This window comes from Lytechinus variegatus, chromosome 5 (assembly GCF_018143015.1).
Source record: "Lytechinus variegatus isolate NC3 chromosome 5, Lvar_3.0, whole genome shotgun sequence".
Lineage (NCBI taxonomy): Eukaryota > Metazoa > Echinodermata > Echinoidea > Temnopleuroida > Toxopneustidae > Lytechinus > Lytechinus variegatus.
Genome location: NC_054744.1, coordinates 8,542,253 through 8,558,891, shown reverse-complemented (window position 1 = coordinate 8,558,891; position 16,639 = coordinate 8,542,253). Strand labels below are relative to the sequence as shown.

Here is a 16,639-nt window from a genome sequence, read left to right as displayed (position 1 = left end):
TTCGAAATTTTAATGTCAAAATCAGGTTGCGCAGAAAATTCGAACAAGATTGGTTCGTGATACATCAACTGCGCTTATTTGACTCATTAGCATTTCTTTTGTATTCTTTGTTAAGTTTCTCTCACTGATCCCTGAAAATGAGGGTGGGTTCAGATTAACATGTGAGTTTCTGCGCAAATCGTTTCCGATAGGCCTCAGTGTTTATTGTTTCTATCTTACCATTCGTGAATGATTTGCTAAACTGTTGGTCTGAAAATGAAGATGATATTCCACTCTTACCATAAGTAACAAATTCATAGTTAAAACTTGTTCAATCTAATAACTGAGAAATTTATATCTGTAAACGGGTTTCCTTTTTTTGTGGGACACACAGTAAAACAGTGAAATTGACATATCATTCCTAATCCTTCGATATATAGCTATATCCTCTTCATATCACCAACCAGGGGACCATTTCATGAAAGTTGTCAGCGTGAAAAGTTGTCTTTCTCCGACAGTTACCATAGTAACAGTCAGAGAACAGTGTCTCTCAGCCAATCAAAACCAAGGATTTCACTAAAATAGTCAGTGATGACAGCTTTCATGAAACACCCACCTGGCCCTTTTCTTACAAAGAGCTGCAGTTGATCTGCTCATCCACAACTATGGATACAAATACACGTTCGTTCCAAATGCAATCTACATGTATACTCCCACATTCGTCCTTGTCTTGCCAATTCAGCGCACTTCCTCTTTGTTAACAAAGGACCATTTTGCAAATATCCGGGCGTAAAAATTACAATGATGGATTTCCTCCTAGTTGAGTTTGATTGGATCATCATCAAACGCATCTTTATGTAAGACCAGAGCGCTATGTTGTATGGTTGCCTTACTGCTGGCTAGGAGCTTCGATCTGACCTTCCATCCTACTGACTATTTTCTTGGTGGGATATATATGGAATGTGATCACAACTTATTTGATTGAACTCCAACAAAGTGAGATTTCCCACTAATGAGCGGATAGAAGTCTTAGAATATCAGTAATCCATTTTTATGGGTTGAAGAACGCTCATGGACAGTATCATGGTGATACACTGAATAAAAGTTATAATTATAAATTTCTATTTATTTTTCCTCATGTATTTTTCATAATTTTTTTTGTATGTTGAAATGCAAGTAGAATTAATATACTGATAGGACTGATATATAGAGTATCTTTATGATTTAATAACTTTATGATTTTTTTGTTTTACATACCAGTATCTGCATCTGAGGTAAAGCAAAGAAAAGTATAAGGGGGATCCAAGGCAAGGTTATCATTGGAGTTAAAAGGGGAAGTCTAACCCGAGATTGAGTTGATTTTGAAATTGTTACCATTTTGAATTTTAAAAGCAGAAAGGTGAGAGAAACGTACCAAATGAAATTTCAAGCAAAATCCATCAAAGAATTACTAAGTGAATGAATTTGAAAAAGTTTCATTACATGACATCCATGCAAACAGTTCCCCCAAATCGTGTAATATTGATTTTATTAATAAATCACCATATTCTCAGAAATTTGACAACGATCTCGAACATGCTCCAAACAATATTTTCAGTTATAATGAGCTATCAAGAATATATAATTTATGGCATTTTAACCCTGAATGTTATCCTTTCCACAATGTCAAACATTAAAAACCTGCTTTCATATATTTTTTGTGTTTCATGGTTCTGTCGGAATCTATTACTTTACATTAACCATCTCAAAATTACATGTATGCCACATGCCTGACTAGAAGATGCTGATATTTCTACAAATACCACAACATTTTTTTCATCATAACATACAAAGTTGCTCATTTTCAAATTGAAATTGAGCTTTAATTCCTCTAAATACTTATTGTAGGTATGTAGTATTTTCTTCTTTTATCCTCTCTTTTAAAACATCAATCTTGCCTTTGTGTTTTATTATAAAAATTTAACTGTAGAATATTTCAATAAATATCGCAAAGTGGAAGAACTGTTGCACAAACAGGGGCATCGTGGTCTAGTGGTTATGACTCTTGTCTTTCAATCTGAGGGACGTGGGTTCAAATCCCAGTCATGGCGCATTTTCCTTCAGCAAGAAATCTACCCACATTGTGCTGCACTCAACCCAGGTGAGGTGAGTGGGTACAAGGCAGGAAGAAATTCCTCAAATACCAGAGCGCCTGTAGGCAGCATGGCTAAAGCTGGGGTAATAATATTATTGTAATGCGCAGTTGAGTATATACAGAAATTGCGCAATATAAATGTACAACTATTATTAAATATTTTGTCTCCTGTGATTGTGAGACCTTCTTTCAATGATTTATCTCTGTTTTCTACTTCACAATGAAAGTTTTAAACTTGTAGTAATGCTTAAAGGACAAGTCCACCCCAACAAAAAGTTGATTTGAATAAAGAGAAAAATCCAACAAGCATAACACTGAAAATTTCATCAAAATCGGCTATAAAATAAGAAAGTTATGACATTTTAAAACTTCGCTTAATTTCACAAAAGTTATATGCACATCGGTATGCAAATGAGGAGACTGATGACGTCATCCACTCACTATTTCTTTTGTATTTTATAATATGAAATATGAAATATTTTAATTTTCTCCTCATTGTCAAGGGAAACAATGATTAATTCCTCCCTGAACATGTAAAATTAGCATTGTTCAATACTATATGGTTCAGTCAAGTAGGTCCTTATTTTCAGGTCTGTAAAAAACAAAATATTGTATATTTCAAACAATAAAAAAAAAATAAATAGCAAGTGACGGACATCATATGCATGTCACTGAGTTGTGCACAGTTTTGTGAAAAATAGGCGAAACTTCAAAATGCTATAACTTTTTTATTTTACACCAGATTTTGATGAAATTTTCAGTGTTATGTTTTATTTTTCTTTATTTATTCAAATCAAAAATTTTCTGGGGTAGACTTGACCTTTAAATATAATTACTTGAGCACTTTATCTCGTGAAGTAAGAAAGTAGAAAATTGGAGGTCGGATGTCAGAATATACAAATAATGTTGATTATTTTGTGGAATTTCTTAGTTTGTAATGCAAAAGTCCAGAATATGATTTGTGATTTGTATACATGTAACAATGATTCTTGGCACTGTTCGAGGACATTGAAATTTGTGAGACATTTCCTATTTTTGAGCAAGCACCATGAGCGCCCCGGCAGTGGTGACTCGGGCGGATACCGGTGCTATACAAGAATCATCATCATCATTAATGACATTCTTAAAGGATGACACGTCAGTTGCTCTTGCGACAATTGCTCCGGGCTTAATTTCACCCTATTAAACCCAGGGATGAAGTTGGTCTTTCGATAAGTGTGTGGAATTAAGAGCGGAAAAATTGATGCCGTAGCAAATGTCATGGAACGGATTTGAACAGCCAATATTTTGGTGTATTTTTTTTTTTTTTTCATGCATGTTGTGCAGTATGATATTTAGGATTTCACTTTTTTTTCCATGAGCAACAGTGGTCAGATATAGAGGAAAAAACTAAGACAATGCTAGAGTAGCAGAAAAGTCTTCAATATTCTGCTCATTACAGTACTATTTTATTTTGTAATTCAACATAGAATACTATGTAAGTTATTTCAATTGAAAGATCCATTCCATAAGGTTATGAATCAAGACTGTTGGTCCTCTTCTCCTGTCTTTCTTGAAGAATATTTATAATTTTGCCTGATTGGAGGAGTGTCGACTGAATTTAATTAAGTCAAATTTTACAACTCTAAGATGTCTAAAAATGCATATTTGCAAGATCAAAATGTGTGTTTTGACCCTTCCATGGAAATATATCTTAAGCTTTAATAGCTTAGTGTTATTTAAAATTGAGTAAATTGTTTAATTTTCGGTCATATCAAAAGGCACCTTACAAATGAAATGTATTATCAAATGTATTTTTGTGGAAAATATTTGTAATTAGGTTGCCTGTGTTTGGGTAACCCGACACTTGTTTTTTATTGAGAACATTTTTTAGTCTTTCTTTCGTGACAACTATTTAAACAATATTACTTCAACAAATAGTAAAATTAACAGAATTCTAGTGCAGTGTTTTGTGACAAAAAGCTTTCCTTAAGTTCAATTCAATATTTTTTTTAATGTTTTACAGAGAAAAAGGAGAATATTCAATTTTTAACAATGAATTACAGTAGACGCTGTCTGAGTTGACCTTCCATGTGTGGAAAGTCTTTAACTTGAAGCATTATTTCAGATGAGAATATGCCAAACATGTAATAATAACAGAGTCATATTTCTCTTAAGTTGATTAGATTTATGTTGTCCAAAGAGAATTGATGTAGCCGGAGTTGCCTGTAATTATTGTAAGCATACATTAAATGAAACATTGTATGCTATGTATGTACATGTTCTTTCCAATACAAATCAGATTTGAAGAAAAAAAATTATTGAATGAAACCACTTTTCCCTAATACTCAAAAACTAATTTGGAAATATTTTCACTTCATAGATGTACATCAATCAGTGTATATGAATGTATTTTCGTCAATAAAATTTGTGAAATTATGAAATGGTAATTAATTTCAATTATGTGTATTTTGTCGAGTTATAATGCAAATATTCAGAGTAAAAAACATGGGTGGTAGTTGTTTTTGTTTTTAAACAAAATTTTGAGAAGAAAATCTCTGAAAGTTTGGACAAATGGTAACAAAGTTAGGTTAAGTCTTACCTTATTAAAACAATTGACTGTGTATACACCAACTAAAGCACTTAGCAGGGGCCGCAGAATGGTTTTCAAAGTGGGGGGCTGACCTTGCAAAAAATCACATTCATTTTTATGTTTTTGTACACAGTTTAGGAAAAAAGTGGGGGGCTTCAGCCCCCCCCCCCCTTCCGCGGCTCCTGCTTAGGTTGGCAGGTGATCATCTTCATCTCACATATTCATTAACTCATACATTAGCCGGTGATAAACTTTTACTGTGTCTGCTTCAAAATATGTCCACTGATCAATTTTCAAAAAGACATTTCGTAGTTTTAAAATATAATTCCTTTCATTGTAAGTGCATTGGGTCCTATGGGAAGAGCGCAGGCAGTATAAGAAATAACAATCTTACAGACCAGTGCTTCTCAATCTTTTTTTACTCGAGGACCACTTTGACTTTCAAATTTTCGAGGCCCATCTACATACCAAAATTTTGAGAGATAAGACTACTTGTCTCGACTCAAAGATGCACAATGATTATAGTGAGCATATTAGTACGTAACTTTATGATCTTCTGCTGCAGTGGCGGAATGAGCCCGAAAATTGAGGGGGGCTCGTTATGTCATATTGCGTACAATTACTTAAAAGTTGCAAGCGAACATCACAAAATTTGGAGTTTTATTACAAAAATCCAAGTTTGTGATAGATTTTGACATAGTCAGAAAACAATATCATACTTTACCCTTATCCCTTTTCTTTTCTTTTTTTTCTTGGTCGTAAATTTTTTTAGGGCAAGAACCCCCCCCCCCGGTACGCAAGTGTTCTGCTGTGAATCCGATCCAGCCTGTTTCCTTTTGAAATACTCTTGTGGCTTTCCTGAAGTCTGCAGATGTTTTGTGTTTAGGTTTCTCTGAAGCTTTGCCGGTTTAAGCGCCTTTTTTGACAATAAGTTCAGCACATTGGACACACTATGATGAATCCAAATTTTAAGTATTCAGGGTCATATTTTCTTACAGTTACCTTCTAAGACTTTACAACACTAGATTTCTTTCCGCCCTCACCCTTTAACTTTAAAACACGGTCCATTTTGATGAAAGTATGTTTCGTGAAATTTGAACATAAAGCTCTGAAGCAAATTCGAAGAAACTGCATTCTTAACCCTATCTAGGCCGAGGTAATTTGGGAGTTCATATGGCCAGGGGGGGGGCCTTCGAGGCCCCCTTTGAGATCTCGGCCGTCGACTGCGCGATCGTGCCGAAAATTGGCATGCGGGTTGCCTGGGACATAATCTACACAATTATATAGTGATTCATTTCATATGAATCGCTATTAAGTGATTGTGCTAATTTATGCATAATTAGTATGCGAAATCATACTTTTTCCTCTAACTCCCAAAATAAAGCTCCAAATTTACTCATATTTGGTATAGGAACTCTTTGTGGTGTTCTCAGCAAGTGTACATGAAAAAAATTGCGAGATCAAATCATTTTCTTATGTATTATATTGTTTTTTGCAATTTCTTATGTATTTCCATGTTTTTTGACCTTTTGTTTTTCATTGTTTTTTGTTGGTGACTCTGCTGAGATCATAAAAAGCATAAAATAAATTCATTTAGACCAGCAAAACTAAATATAATCATACATTTATGAATTTTGGTTGAAAACACAATTTGCATTGAATTTGTACATAAAGCCATTTTTTGTCTGACATGCACTTACATGTTGCGTAATTTTGGAACCGCGTACCTGGGCCACCCAAAATTGGTCTCAAAAGTTGCGCAAGACTTGAAAGTAAAAAGTCAGCGAGCGGCGCGGTCAAAAAATTTTGCACGGCGAAAATATCGCGCGATTCGTGGAGGGGGGGGCCTCTGAGGCCCCCCCCGGCGTAGATAGGGTTAAAGGTCCAGTAAATGGGCGACAATTAACTACATACACAGTATGCATGCACACGAGGTTCACATCAATATTAGATTGATACCATCATACAATGTGCAAGTATATTGCAACATGCATGATCTAAGCGTGCTCTGGCTTTGTTTGACCTACAAAGACCGATCAAACATTTTTCGGACATGAAATAGTGCATGTTAAATATACTATAATTTTTCCCCTAGTTTTTCTTCTATGGAGCTTCTCGCGGCCTGCCTGAGAGAGCTTCGCGACCAACTGGTGGGCCGGGGCCTACCGGTTGAGAAGCGCTTTTATAGACCATTTTCTGAATGCCTTGTCCAGACAACTATGGGGTCAAAAGGTGGAAGGATGATACCGTAGTTTCAAACAAACCGAAAATCAATATAATTCTTTTGATGTTCACGAAGCCGATTTGTGAAATGGCTTCTTTTTTTCTTTTTTTTTTACTTATCTCACTCAGAATTATCACATGTAAATGTTTGCATGCTTTGCTATTGTTTATTCTTCATAACCAGCAATACCAAAATAGAATCATGAAATCTTCAATATATTTGACTTGGGGATAGAAGGGGGGGGAATGTAAATAACCAATTAAAGGCAAAATAAAGACAAGTCCAGACACTAAATTCAAGATGACACCATATAATTTTTCATTTTTCTTCACATTAGACAGTGCTAACAAGACAACTGCACACATAAAATCTTGCACAAACCGATTCAACAGCAATCAAGCAAGAAATATATAAACTTCTGTACAATATGGAAAATATGAATTTAAGATGAAAAGAGACTTTGCTTTTCACTTCGTGTCTGACTGAGAGAGCATTATTGGATTTGTATATTTCATCTTTCCTGGCCTGGATATGTGAAGAATATATGCTCTAACGTGTTAGCATTAGAAGCCGTCACATACGAAGCTTCTTGTCAACACTCGCTTGTATTTAAAAAAAAGATATCATTTCTATTTTCTCACATCATTAGTTCTTTGTCACTGCCACCTTGGGTATTCATTCAAGCCTTGATTCGTGGTTGTTGAGTTCAGTAGATTCGTATACAATTGGGATTAAATTACATTCAAAACACACATAGACATCTATTCACTTTCTTCTGGTATGAAACTCGGTTGTTGCATACTGGATATATGCTGCGAATCTCCTGAGGGGTACAGCACGCTTTGATAGGATCCCTCCTGTACCTGTATCAGAGAGACAGGGAAAGAGCGAGAGAGACAGGAAAAGAGTGGGAGAGAAATGGAGAGAGATAAAAAGAGGGATGGGAAAGAGAGAGACAAAGACATGAAGGGGAGTGAGAAGGAGTGGAAGGGGGAGATAAAGAGTCATTAGCCTTATTGAAATTTCTTTAATATAAATTTGTCCTTATTCTAAAATTCAACCTTCAGCTTTAACCCTAGCATAACTAGGCTATTTAAGACAAGAATATACCGGTACCCAGGCATCACAGATTTGGTCTCAAAAGATGCGGAAGACTTGAAAATAAGTCAGCGAAATTATCCCTTGATAATCACTATTTTTTAAATACAGTTTTGAAACTCCTTAATTTTTTCAAGTTGTAAAAAAAAATCTGGAAAATAAGACAAACCATATGGTTTCATGAAATGCAGATGGGTTTGAAAGAGTAGAACCGCATTTCTTAAAAAAAATATTTTGTGGAATTACAAGTGACAGATATACATTTTATATAAAACAATTATAACATTTTAACCCCATAATTTACACAAAGTTTCATCCATTCATTGTTTTAATAGTGTTTGGAAATCATCAATTAATTCACTAAAATATAACTTCACACAAAACCTCAAGTTTTTCAGCTCGTAAAAATGCTGTGAACACTTGTACATTTCCCATCATGAAAAAAATTATAACATATTGCTCCCGATTGTATATATTGAGGTTATTTAATTATATTGTCCTGAATGACTACTTATTAAAAGATTTTTCATACAAAAGGAAGAATTTAGGGGCAATGCTCCTTCTGATTGATAAAAAGTTCTTTTTTTTATTCAGTCTACCTAGTACAACACGCAAGTGCCTGTACAACACACAAGTGTCCCGTACGACACACAAGTGTCCCGTAAGACAAAGAAGTGTCCTGTACGACACACAAGTGTCCGGTACGACACATTATTTTGTTTATAATAAATTGACAGAAATATTCAGCTAATAGCGGTTTCTAACCTAATGAATGTCTTAGTTTGATAGGATTATCATTATCATCAGCCAAATAATGTGATTGAAGAAGTCAAAGAGACATAAAGTAAGAAAGTTTGGCTTCAATTTAGAGATGTCCCGTACGAAACATTTTGAATGTCCCGTACGCCACAATGTTCTCGAAAATTATAATTTGCTTTATTTATTCATGAATGTTTATTTTGCTTTCTTTTATAGTTTCTATGAAATTTATCTGCCCAACTCACAGACTTTTGAGTACAAACATGAGGTTTCTAAAAAAGCCACTTTTTCTGTGTCCGTACGACACATTACTATTTTAAGTCTGTATTATACAGGATGTGAATTCAAGTCATGTTAAGTCTTGGCTTTTCTTACACTCTGGTAGTACTTGATGATCACCTACAGTTACTGGAATATTTTAAGTTTTTTCTTGTAAAAAAACTGTAAGTGTTCTCTAAATGTCCCGTACGACACATATGGAATCACCCATGTCTACATTTAATGTACAACTTATTTAATAAAAAAAAAAGAAGCTAAACAGGATAGGCTAAAAGCAGCTAATAAAAGTGACTGTGACTCTGGTTATGGTGCATTTACATGTATGGTTTTGGTTACACGACTTGCGCTCCTCTGGCATTTGTTCCGGTCTTACTATCTCAGAGGGCATGGGCCATGGGTAAGAGTTTAATAGGATTGTAATAGAAATTTTGGTTCAGAATAATGTAAAAATAAAGATTAGGATTTATCAATGTTTGGAGGTTAGGTTTCTCTGTTAACATGCAGATTTTTCATCAGAGTATTTGTCACCGGAGCAAACGTCATTGAACCATGGTTTTGACCTACCTTATAAGATCTTGGCAGGCTCTGGATTATCGAATCCCAGTTCTTCCGGTGTGCTGATGCCGAGCTCTTCTAATGTTGGTCTGATCTCCTGAAGGACGTAGGGATAGATGTTTTTGTGGCTGCCAGCCTTGTCCTACATTATTTGCAATAGAAAATAAATAAAATTCCTTTCAAATTTTAAATCCACCCAAAAAATAATTGATTTCGATCAAAAGAGAGAAAAGAACAAACATCAGTAATTTACATCACACTGAAATTTCATCAGAATTTGATGTAAAATACGAAAGCTAAAACATTTCAAGTTAAGTTCAATGTGGGTGATATGCAAATGAGAGATTTGATTTTTCTCTATTCATTCAAATAAACTTCTTGTGTGGGTGGAATTGGCATGTGAAATATTGATTCAAGCTCTTAAAAGCTTATGTTTTGTTTTGTTTTTTGCTATGTGACTATCTCCTTGAAAATGACATTCATACATTCACCAGCATAAGAGTCCACATGTTTAACCCCATCTAGGCCGAGGTATTTTGGGAGATATATATTTCCGAGCTCTTGAGACCCCTGCCATTGACCATGTGATCTAGCCAAAAATTGGCATGCATGTTGTCTGCGACATAATCTACAAAATTGTGTATTAATCTTTTTCATGCAAAATGCTATTAATTATGGTAATTTATGCATAATTAGTAAGCAAAACCATACTTTTTCCTCTTACTCCCTAACTAAAGCTCATAATGTCTTGATTTTTGGTTTAGAAACTCTTTGTGGTGTTTTTAGAAAATGTAAGTGAAAAACATTGTGACGTCAGATCAATTTCTTAAGCATTATATCGCTTTTAGCAATTTCTCATGTATATCCTGTAATTTCAACATTTTGTTTTTCATTGCTCCTTCAATGAACTTTGTCGGGGACTCTTGAGATCATAAACAGCATCAAATAAATCCATTTAGACCTATCAAACCACAAATAATCATATATTCATGATTTTTGGTTGATAACGCTTTTGAGCAATACTGTTGCATGCTTTCTTTAGCATGCAAGTTTAGCAAGTTTAGCAACTTCTGTAAAACCACAAGTGGACAAACCTTTATTGCTTCAAGAACTCTGATGGACATTGCAACGTCATTGAGCCTACGGCACGCTTTCAGTGCTGCTATCACGATCTTGGGTTCAGGCACCAGGTCGTGACCGTGGAGTTCATTGAGTCCCCGTCTGAGTTCCCAGTCATCGATGTCAGGTCGGTTGAAGTATGCCTCCCACCTGGCATCAAACTGTTCATCTGTTTCTTCTACTTTGGCAGAGTATCCCCTGACTTGAGCTGCAGCTGGAAGAGTAATGGAGAAGAACGTCATTGGTCGCAGTCACAGGGGAAAAAAGGAAATCATAACTTTGTCATTCCTATAACCGAGTTCTCTCGCTTAATTTTACATAATAGTTATATGCACATCCCAGTCGGTATGCAAATGAGGGAACTGATGACATCACTCACTCACTTTTTCTTTTGTATTTTATTATATGAAATATGATTTATTCTAATTGTCTCCTCATTGTCCTGTGAAACAAAGTTTTATTTTTCCCTGAACATGAGGAATTACCATTGTTTAACATTATATGGTTCACTCAAGTTGGTCCTTATTGTCAAATCTGTAAAAAATTGAAATATTTTATAATTCAAACAATTAAAAACCAAAGAAATAGTGAGGGACATCATTGATTCTCTCATTTACATGTGACTAAATTGTGTATATAACTATTTTTAGAATAATAAGCAAAACTTTAAAATGTCGTAACTTTCTTATTTTACATCCAATTTCGATGAAATTTTCAGCATAATGCTTGTCTGATTTTTCTCTGTTGCTTCAAATCAACATTTTTATGAGGTGGACTTCCACCTTTAAAAGACAGTTTCAAAATAACAATTTTCCTGTAAAAGGTTTTTTAAAAATATCTTCCTATCCGATTTCCGATCTGACTATTGCTCTAACTTACAACATTAGGATTAAATACCAACAATGTATTCTAGTGTACAAAATTTGGAATGCTTCTGCACCAAAATATTTGAAATCGCTACCAGTATTTGTCATCGACCCATTGTGTATGATACTAGACAAGTAGACATTCCGCCCAAAATCCGCCTACAAATTATACCAACCCTTAATCTGAATACAAAAAAATCTCATTCACTGCAAATTTAATATTCAATAAATTACCATTGTTATTGTTTGTACTAAACTCTTAACTTGACTCCCTAAGTTACTTAAAAAAACTTGTTAAGTTTATGGATCTTAGCAGTTTATGAAATTTGGACATAAGAGCAACCCTGACCATCCCATGCGCATTTCAGATCACAAGACCAAGGTCAAAGAACTTCGGCAGTGCTGGGGTATTTGTTAAATTGGCATCATTCCATGGATCTAGTTCATGAAACATAGACATAAGGTGGTAATCAAGTATTAATGATTGTTTAGCAAAAGTCTTGAATCACATGATCAAGGTCAAAGGTCATTTTGGGTCAATGGACATAGTATTTTATTATCATGTGAATGTTTTCTTTTGTGAATTATCGTAAGTAACGGTGTATTAACCGCACCCGTGTATTAACCGCACCCCCAACTTTGGACTAAAAAAAAAAAAAAAAATCTTCTCACATTTACATGCATATTTGAGGTACGAAGAAACAAAATCTAAGTTTTTTAAGATTTCAAAGTATCCAAAGAGATTACCGGTATGCAGATATATGCTGTTCTTGATCAATTCATCTACAAATGTTAGAAAGAAAGAACGGTCCCGACAATATTGGCAACTTACACACTCGCTCACCTCACAGTCACAGTGTACACACACAGCACTGCCATTACATTATAAACTATGATACAGTACAAGTCATGCCAGTACATCTTATCAAATTATGATCTGTGTCTTTCCCAGGCCCAGCGTAGGAGGAAGAAACATTCACATTTCTTGCATCACAATCTCACAATCACTTTCAGAAATTTAATGTCTTACTCTTAGCATGAATTTTGGATACAGGATTATAGGAAGGTTCAAGAAACAAAGAAATTGGCATTTTTCCATTTGTTTTTTACGGCTTCTTGCCGTCTCTCTCGTGCGTGGTTTACATGGTATCTTGTGAAAAGCAAACAGGAAGGAAAAAAAACAAGCTGGCGCGAAACGGGACTTTGAATAGCGCCAGCTTAAGTCGCACTATAACCACATTACAACGCAATCAGTCAGTCGGCAAGCCCCTGTGTTAATGAGCAAATGGGCCAGATTTATCCAAGTCCTCTCGTGGCTGAATTCATGTCCCTGCAAAATCTCGTGAATTGTGAGACTTTCTTTCTCAAAGAATTTAACCACTTTCTCCTGGAGTAAAATTGATTATTTTTGTACCATTGGGAAGAGTAAATGTTACTCTTTCATATTGGTTATTTCTTTTGAATAAAATATTTTGATAAATAAGTGATTTTTTTACGAGAAAAGATGCATCAAACAGAAATTTCTTCCTCTGTTTTCACTTGCAAATTGTGCAACATTTTGTGTTTTAGGTACCAACATTATTTATATCATCAGAAAGCTCAAACTCTATACTTTCTTACAATGTCACTCTTGATATGTGGCATCTTTTAGATGGGTCAGCAGCCAGCTTTTTCCATCAAGATGCAAGACGAGATTTCTAAAATTTCTGAGTAACATAAAATCCAGAGTTCTGATTGGCTGAATAATGTTTTCACAACAACAGGCGCGGGTTATTTGAAGAGATTACCACATGGTGAGTGTGACCTTGCAGAGGCCCAGTGTGGGGAACATTGGAATTTGCCTGGGTGTGTGGTCTCTGTGACCAATCAGAGTGCAGTATCCTTGTTTTTGAGCTGCTAAATGTACTTGGCCTATGAAAAGCTGGCTGCTGACCCATCTAAGATACATCTTCTTATACAAATTATATCATATTAAAGCGTAGATCTTCAGCTTTATTATGATTTGAAAATCATTTGTACTCAAACAGAAATCAAGTGTGAAAACAACAACATTTGTTGTATGAAAAAAATCATTTTGTTTCATGTTTTATATCAAAAGTTTTCCCTATACTACAACATTTTTTAAAGAATTCCAAACACATGACCTGAAAGAATGATTCTTCTTCTTTACAAAGATACCAAAAACATGAAATTTGGTTAATATTTAGAGCAGCAATGGCAGAATAAAAAGAGGTGTTTTGGTTCGCACCAAGCTCATTAACTATGCAAAAACCCTATAGTCATGAATATCACTTGGATAAAAGAAGCTACCTTTTCAGGGCTTGCCGACTGACTGCAATCTCTAAGCTCACTCAACTCTCGCTCAGCGGTGACAAAATATTACCGAGTATGCTTGGCGTCTCTTTAAATTCGCCAGGGAACTTCACTACTTTGAATCGAGAATAAAGTCAAAATTAGTGTCATGAAGGTGGGTGCGTTTGTTATGGACAACATTTAATTAATATTGCAATAATCGCTTCCCATTACCCGCGGCTCATACCCCTCTAAAAGACATTGCCTGGGCGGCTACGCCCGGCCACTCGATGTGTTGTGAACTGGCAGACATCGTACATGTACGGGAGGGGTTACGGCGGGCTGGCTCAGACCCGTCACCGTGTATAAACCGCACCCCCGACTTTTGCTTCTGCCCCGCCGAGAAAAAGGTGCGGTTAATACACCGTTACTTACGGTATTATTCAATAGTTGTTTTCAAAGTCTGCACAGCTCCTATATCAATTCGCGTAATGCAGGCGAGACTGCCAGAGGCATTCAACACAGAGCCATTTTCAGTTTTCCAAAACCATTCTTTTTTTTTCATGACTCACCACATGGTTTCGCATTGCAATTTGCCCTGCTTGTTTACTTATTCATTTCATGATTAACATTGTTTATAAAAAAATGTAATTGCTATTCCTTTCTTTTTTACTGCTTATAATTGTTAAATGATTGTTTGATTCATTGTAGTTCATTTTATGTTTGTTTGTATCTTGTGTATTAACTTAACTGGACGTTCTAACCATGGCCCTGGAAAGCGGGGTTGCTGCGTGTAATATTTTTCCTATGCAGCACCCCCATGAATTCTGGACAGTGAGACAAAATGGAGAAATGTTACCCAAATTACCCAAAACTTTGCCTAATTAAAGAATATGACAAAAAATGATTGATAATACAATACAAAGGATATAAAAATTGAAAGGCCCCATTCCCAAAAGGCAAGTGAAAATTATTTGCTTGGCTTTTAATTGTATTCTAGTCATGCTAGTCAGAATAGACTTGCCACAGCTGTTAAAATATTTATAATGGCTTCTTAATTTTTCCCCTTCCTCCCCTTTTTCATAATTTTTGTTTTCATTTTGTTTTATTCATTTTTTCTCATTTTTCCTGTTATTATTTTTTCTTTCTTCATTTCTTTTTTAAAATTTTATTTAATTCACTTCTTTTTTTAATCATTTTTGTTTGTGTCCCAATTTTATGCATTGTTCTAAATTTGCAGCATATTTTTCTATGATCTTCTCCTGCTAAACTATGCTGCAAGAGAAAACAAAAATAAACTGGATTTTGGGGCTGCATACTATACACGCAGGTTTGGGGATTCAGTGAGGAAATTTATTGTTTTGTATCTGAGTTTGTTATGCATAATTATTTACTTTACCATTATGAGCGTGTGTCTATATTATGCGTACAAGTAGATCAAAGAAAAAAAGACCACACAACCTGGGAACAATATAATTGACTTATTCTCTCTATCATTTCATATTTACAATGATAAAATAAATATTTTACCACAAATCAATTTGCAAAATATAATAACAGCAAACAAGGTTTACATACAAGAGTAACAAGATACACAAAGTGAATGTACATGTAACTTAGTGGTCGTGGCTGCAGAATTAATATTATAGAAGTTTGTTTTATGAATTTTTAATGTTTTTCTTTATATTTTTCAGGACACCAAACTTTTATATCAGGCCACCCAAAAATATAAAATGAAGGCTTAGGTGGCCCGAACGGGCCATCACCAAAAAAGTAAATGTGGAGCCTTGCCTAGGGAAATCCATATTTGCTTACATGTGTCTCTTATATGTATATGGAAGGGGCTTCAAGGCTAGACAAGGGGCACCACTGTTGTTTTTGTTCAGTCTGAAAATGACTGTGTTTTTCAAAGAAAATTTGATATTTCTTTCAAATTTTCAGATTTTGGCACACTTACCCATTAGAAAATAAGGAACATTATCAGCAGAAAGCTTTTGTGTAATAAGAATAATTCATGCTTAATCTTAAGTTAAAGTTTTAGGTGCACAGACATGGGGCTCCTGGGCCTGGCTTATTAAAGCACTTATTAATTATTGAACTGAACCAGATGACACTGGTCATTTTCTTGACTCGGCGATACAGAAAAAGACCATCAATTTATTGATTGCGTTAAATAAAGCATTCATTATTACAATGTACATGTCAGAGAAAGAGATTGTGAAAAAAATGAAAAAGTACTTCAGTTCAAATTTTAATTTAAATCCTCCGAAACAGCAGCTCCAGCTCCATGCGCTGCGCAAGCAGATTTGCTGTCTACAAGATTATCTGACAATACACTACTTCTTCAAATTTAAAGAACAGAAATAAATCATAATTTCCTTGAAAGAAATTTGTCCAGATAACGCTTTTTTCCACTTGCTGGTTCTTACAGTTAAAATCACGCAATGGCATGAGTGGGACTACACGCAATCATGGCAACGTAGACGTGTGTAGTCAGACAACGCAATACCGGTACCCGGTACCGGCACTAAACTAGTGTCAGGGCTCATAAAAGATTGATTTTAGTACCCTTACCCAGTGGTTGCTGTAAATTTCTTGGGATCACTGTCGACCTCACAGCTCCAGCTACTCTTGTGACTACTTGGCGAAACATATTTCCTCTAAATAATATGGAAATCTCAAGACAAAAACGGTGGAATTTTTCACGACGTGTGAGCCGGTGGAACTCGGATGGCGCTGACCTTTGACCGCCAGTAGTACCG

At 35.2% G+C, this 16,639-nt stretch overlaps 1 protein-coding gene across 1 annotated transcript; it reads right to left on the bottom strand.

Annotated features, from left to right (window-relative positions):
* Window positions 1–7,203: 7,203 nt before the first annotated feature.
* LOC121415204 (cytochrome c oxidase subunit 5A, mitochondrial-like) lies at window positions 7,204–16,639 on the bottom strand. The gene is made up of 4 exons (XM_041608368.1): window positions 16,452–16,639; window positions 10,695–10,933; window positions 9,610–9,742; window positions 7,204–7,772 (listed from the first exon to the last, which is right to left on the bottom strand). The coding sequence occupies exons 1-3, from the start codon at window positions 16,528–16,530 to the stop codon at window positions 9,611–9,613; spliced, it is 450 nt and encodes a 149-aa protein (XP_041464302.1). The 5' UTR covers window positions 16,531–16,639; the 3' UTR covers window positions 7,204–7,772; window position 9,610.

What these genes read in the sequence shown, in the direction of transcription:
- LOC121415204 (XM_041608368.1), bottom strand. Translation starts at nt 16,530, where the DNA reads ATGTTTCGCCAAGTAGTCACAAGAGTAGCTGGAGCTGTGAGGTCGACA. An exon ending in AAATTTACAGCAACCACTGG is followed by an intron (nt 10,934 to 16,451) that starts GTAAGGGTACTA and finishes TTACTCTTCCAG; the next exon opens with CTGCAGCTCAAGTCAGGGGA. An exon ending in GAGTTCTTGAAGCAATAAAG is followed by an intron (nt 9,743 to 10,694) that starts GTTTGTCCACTT and finishes CAAATAATGTAG; the next exon opens with GACAAGGCTGGCAGCCACAA.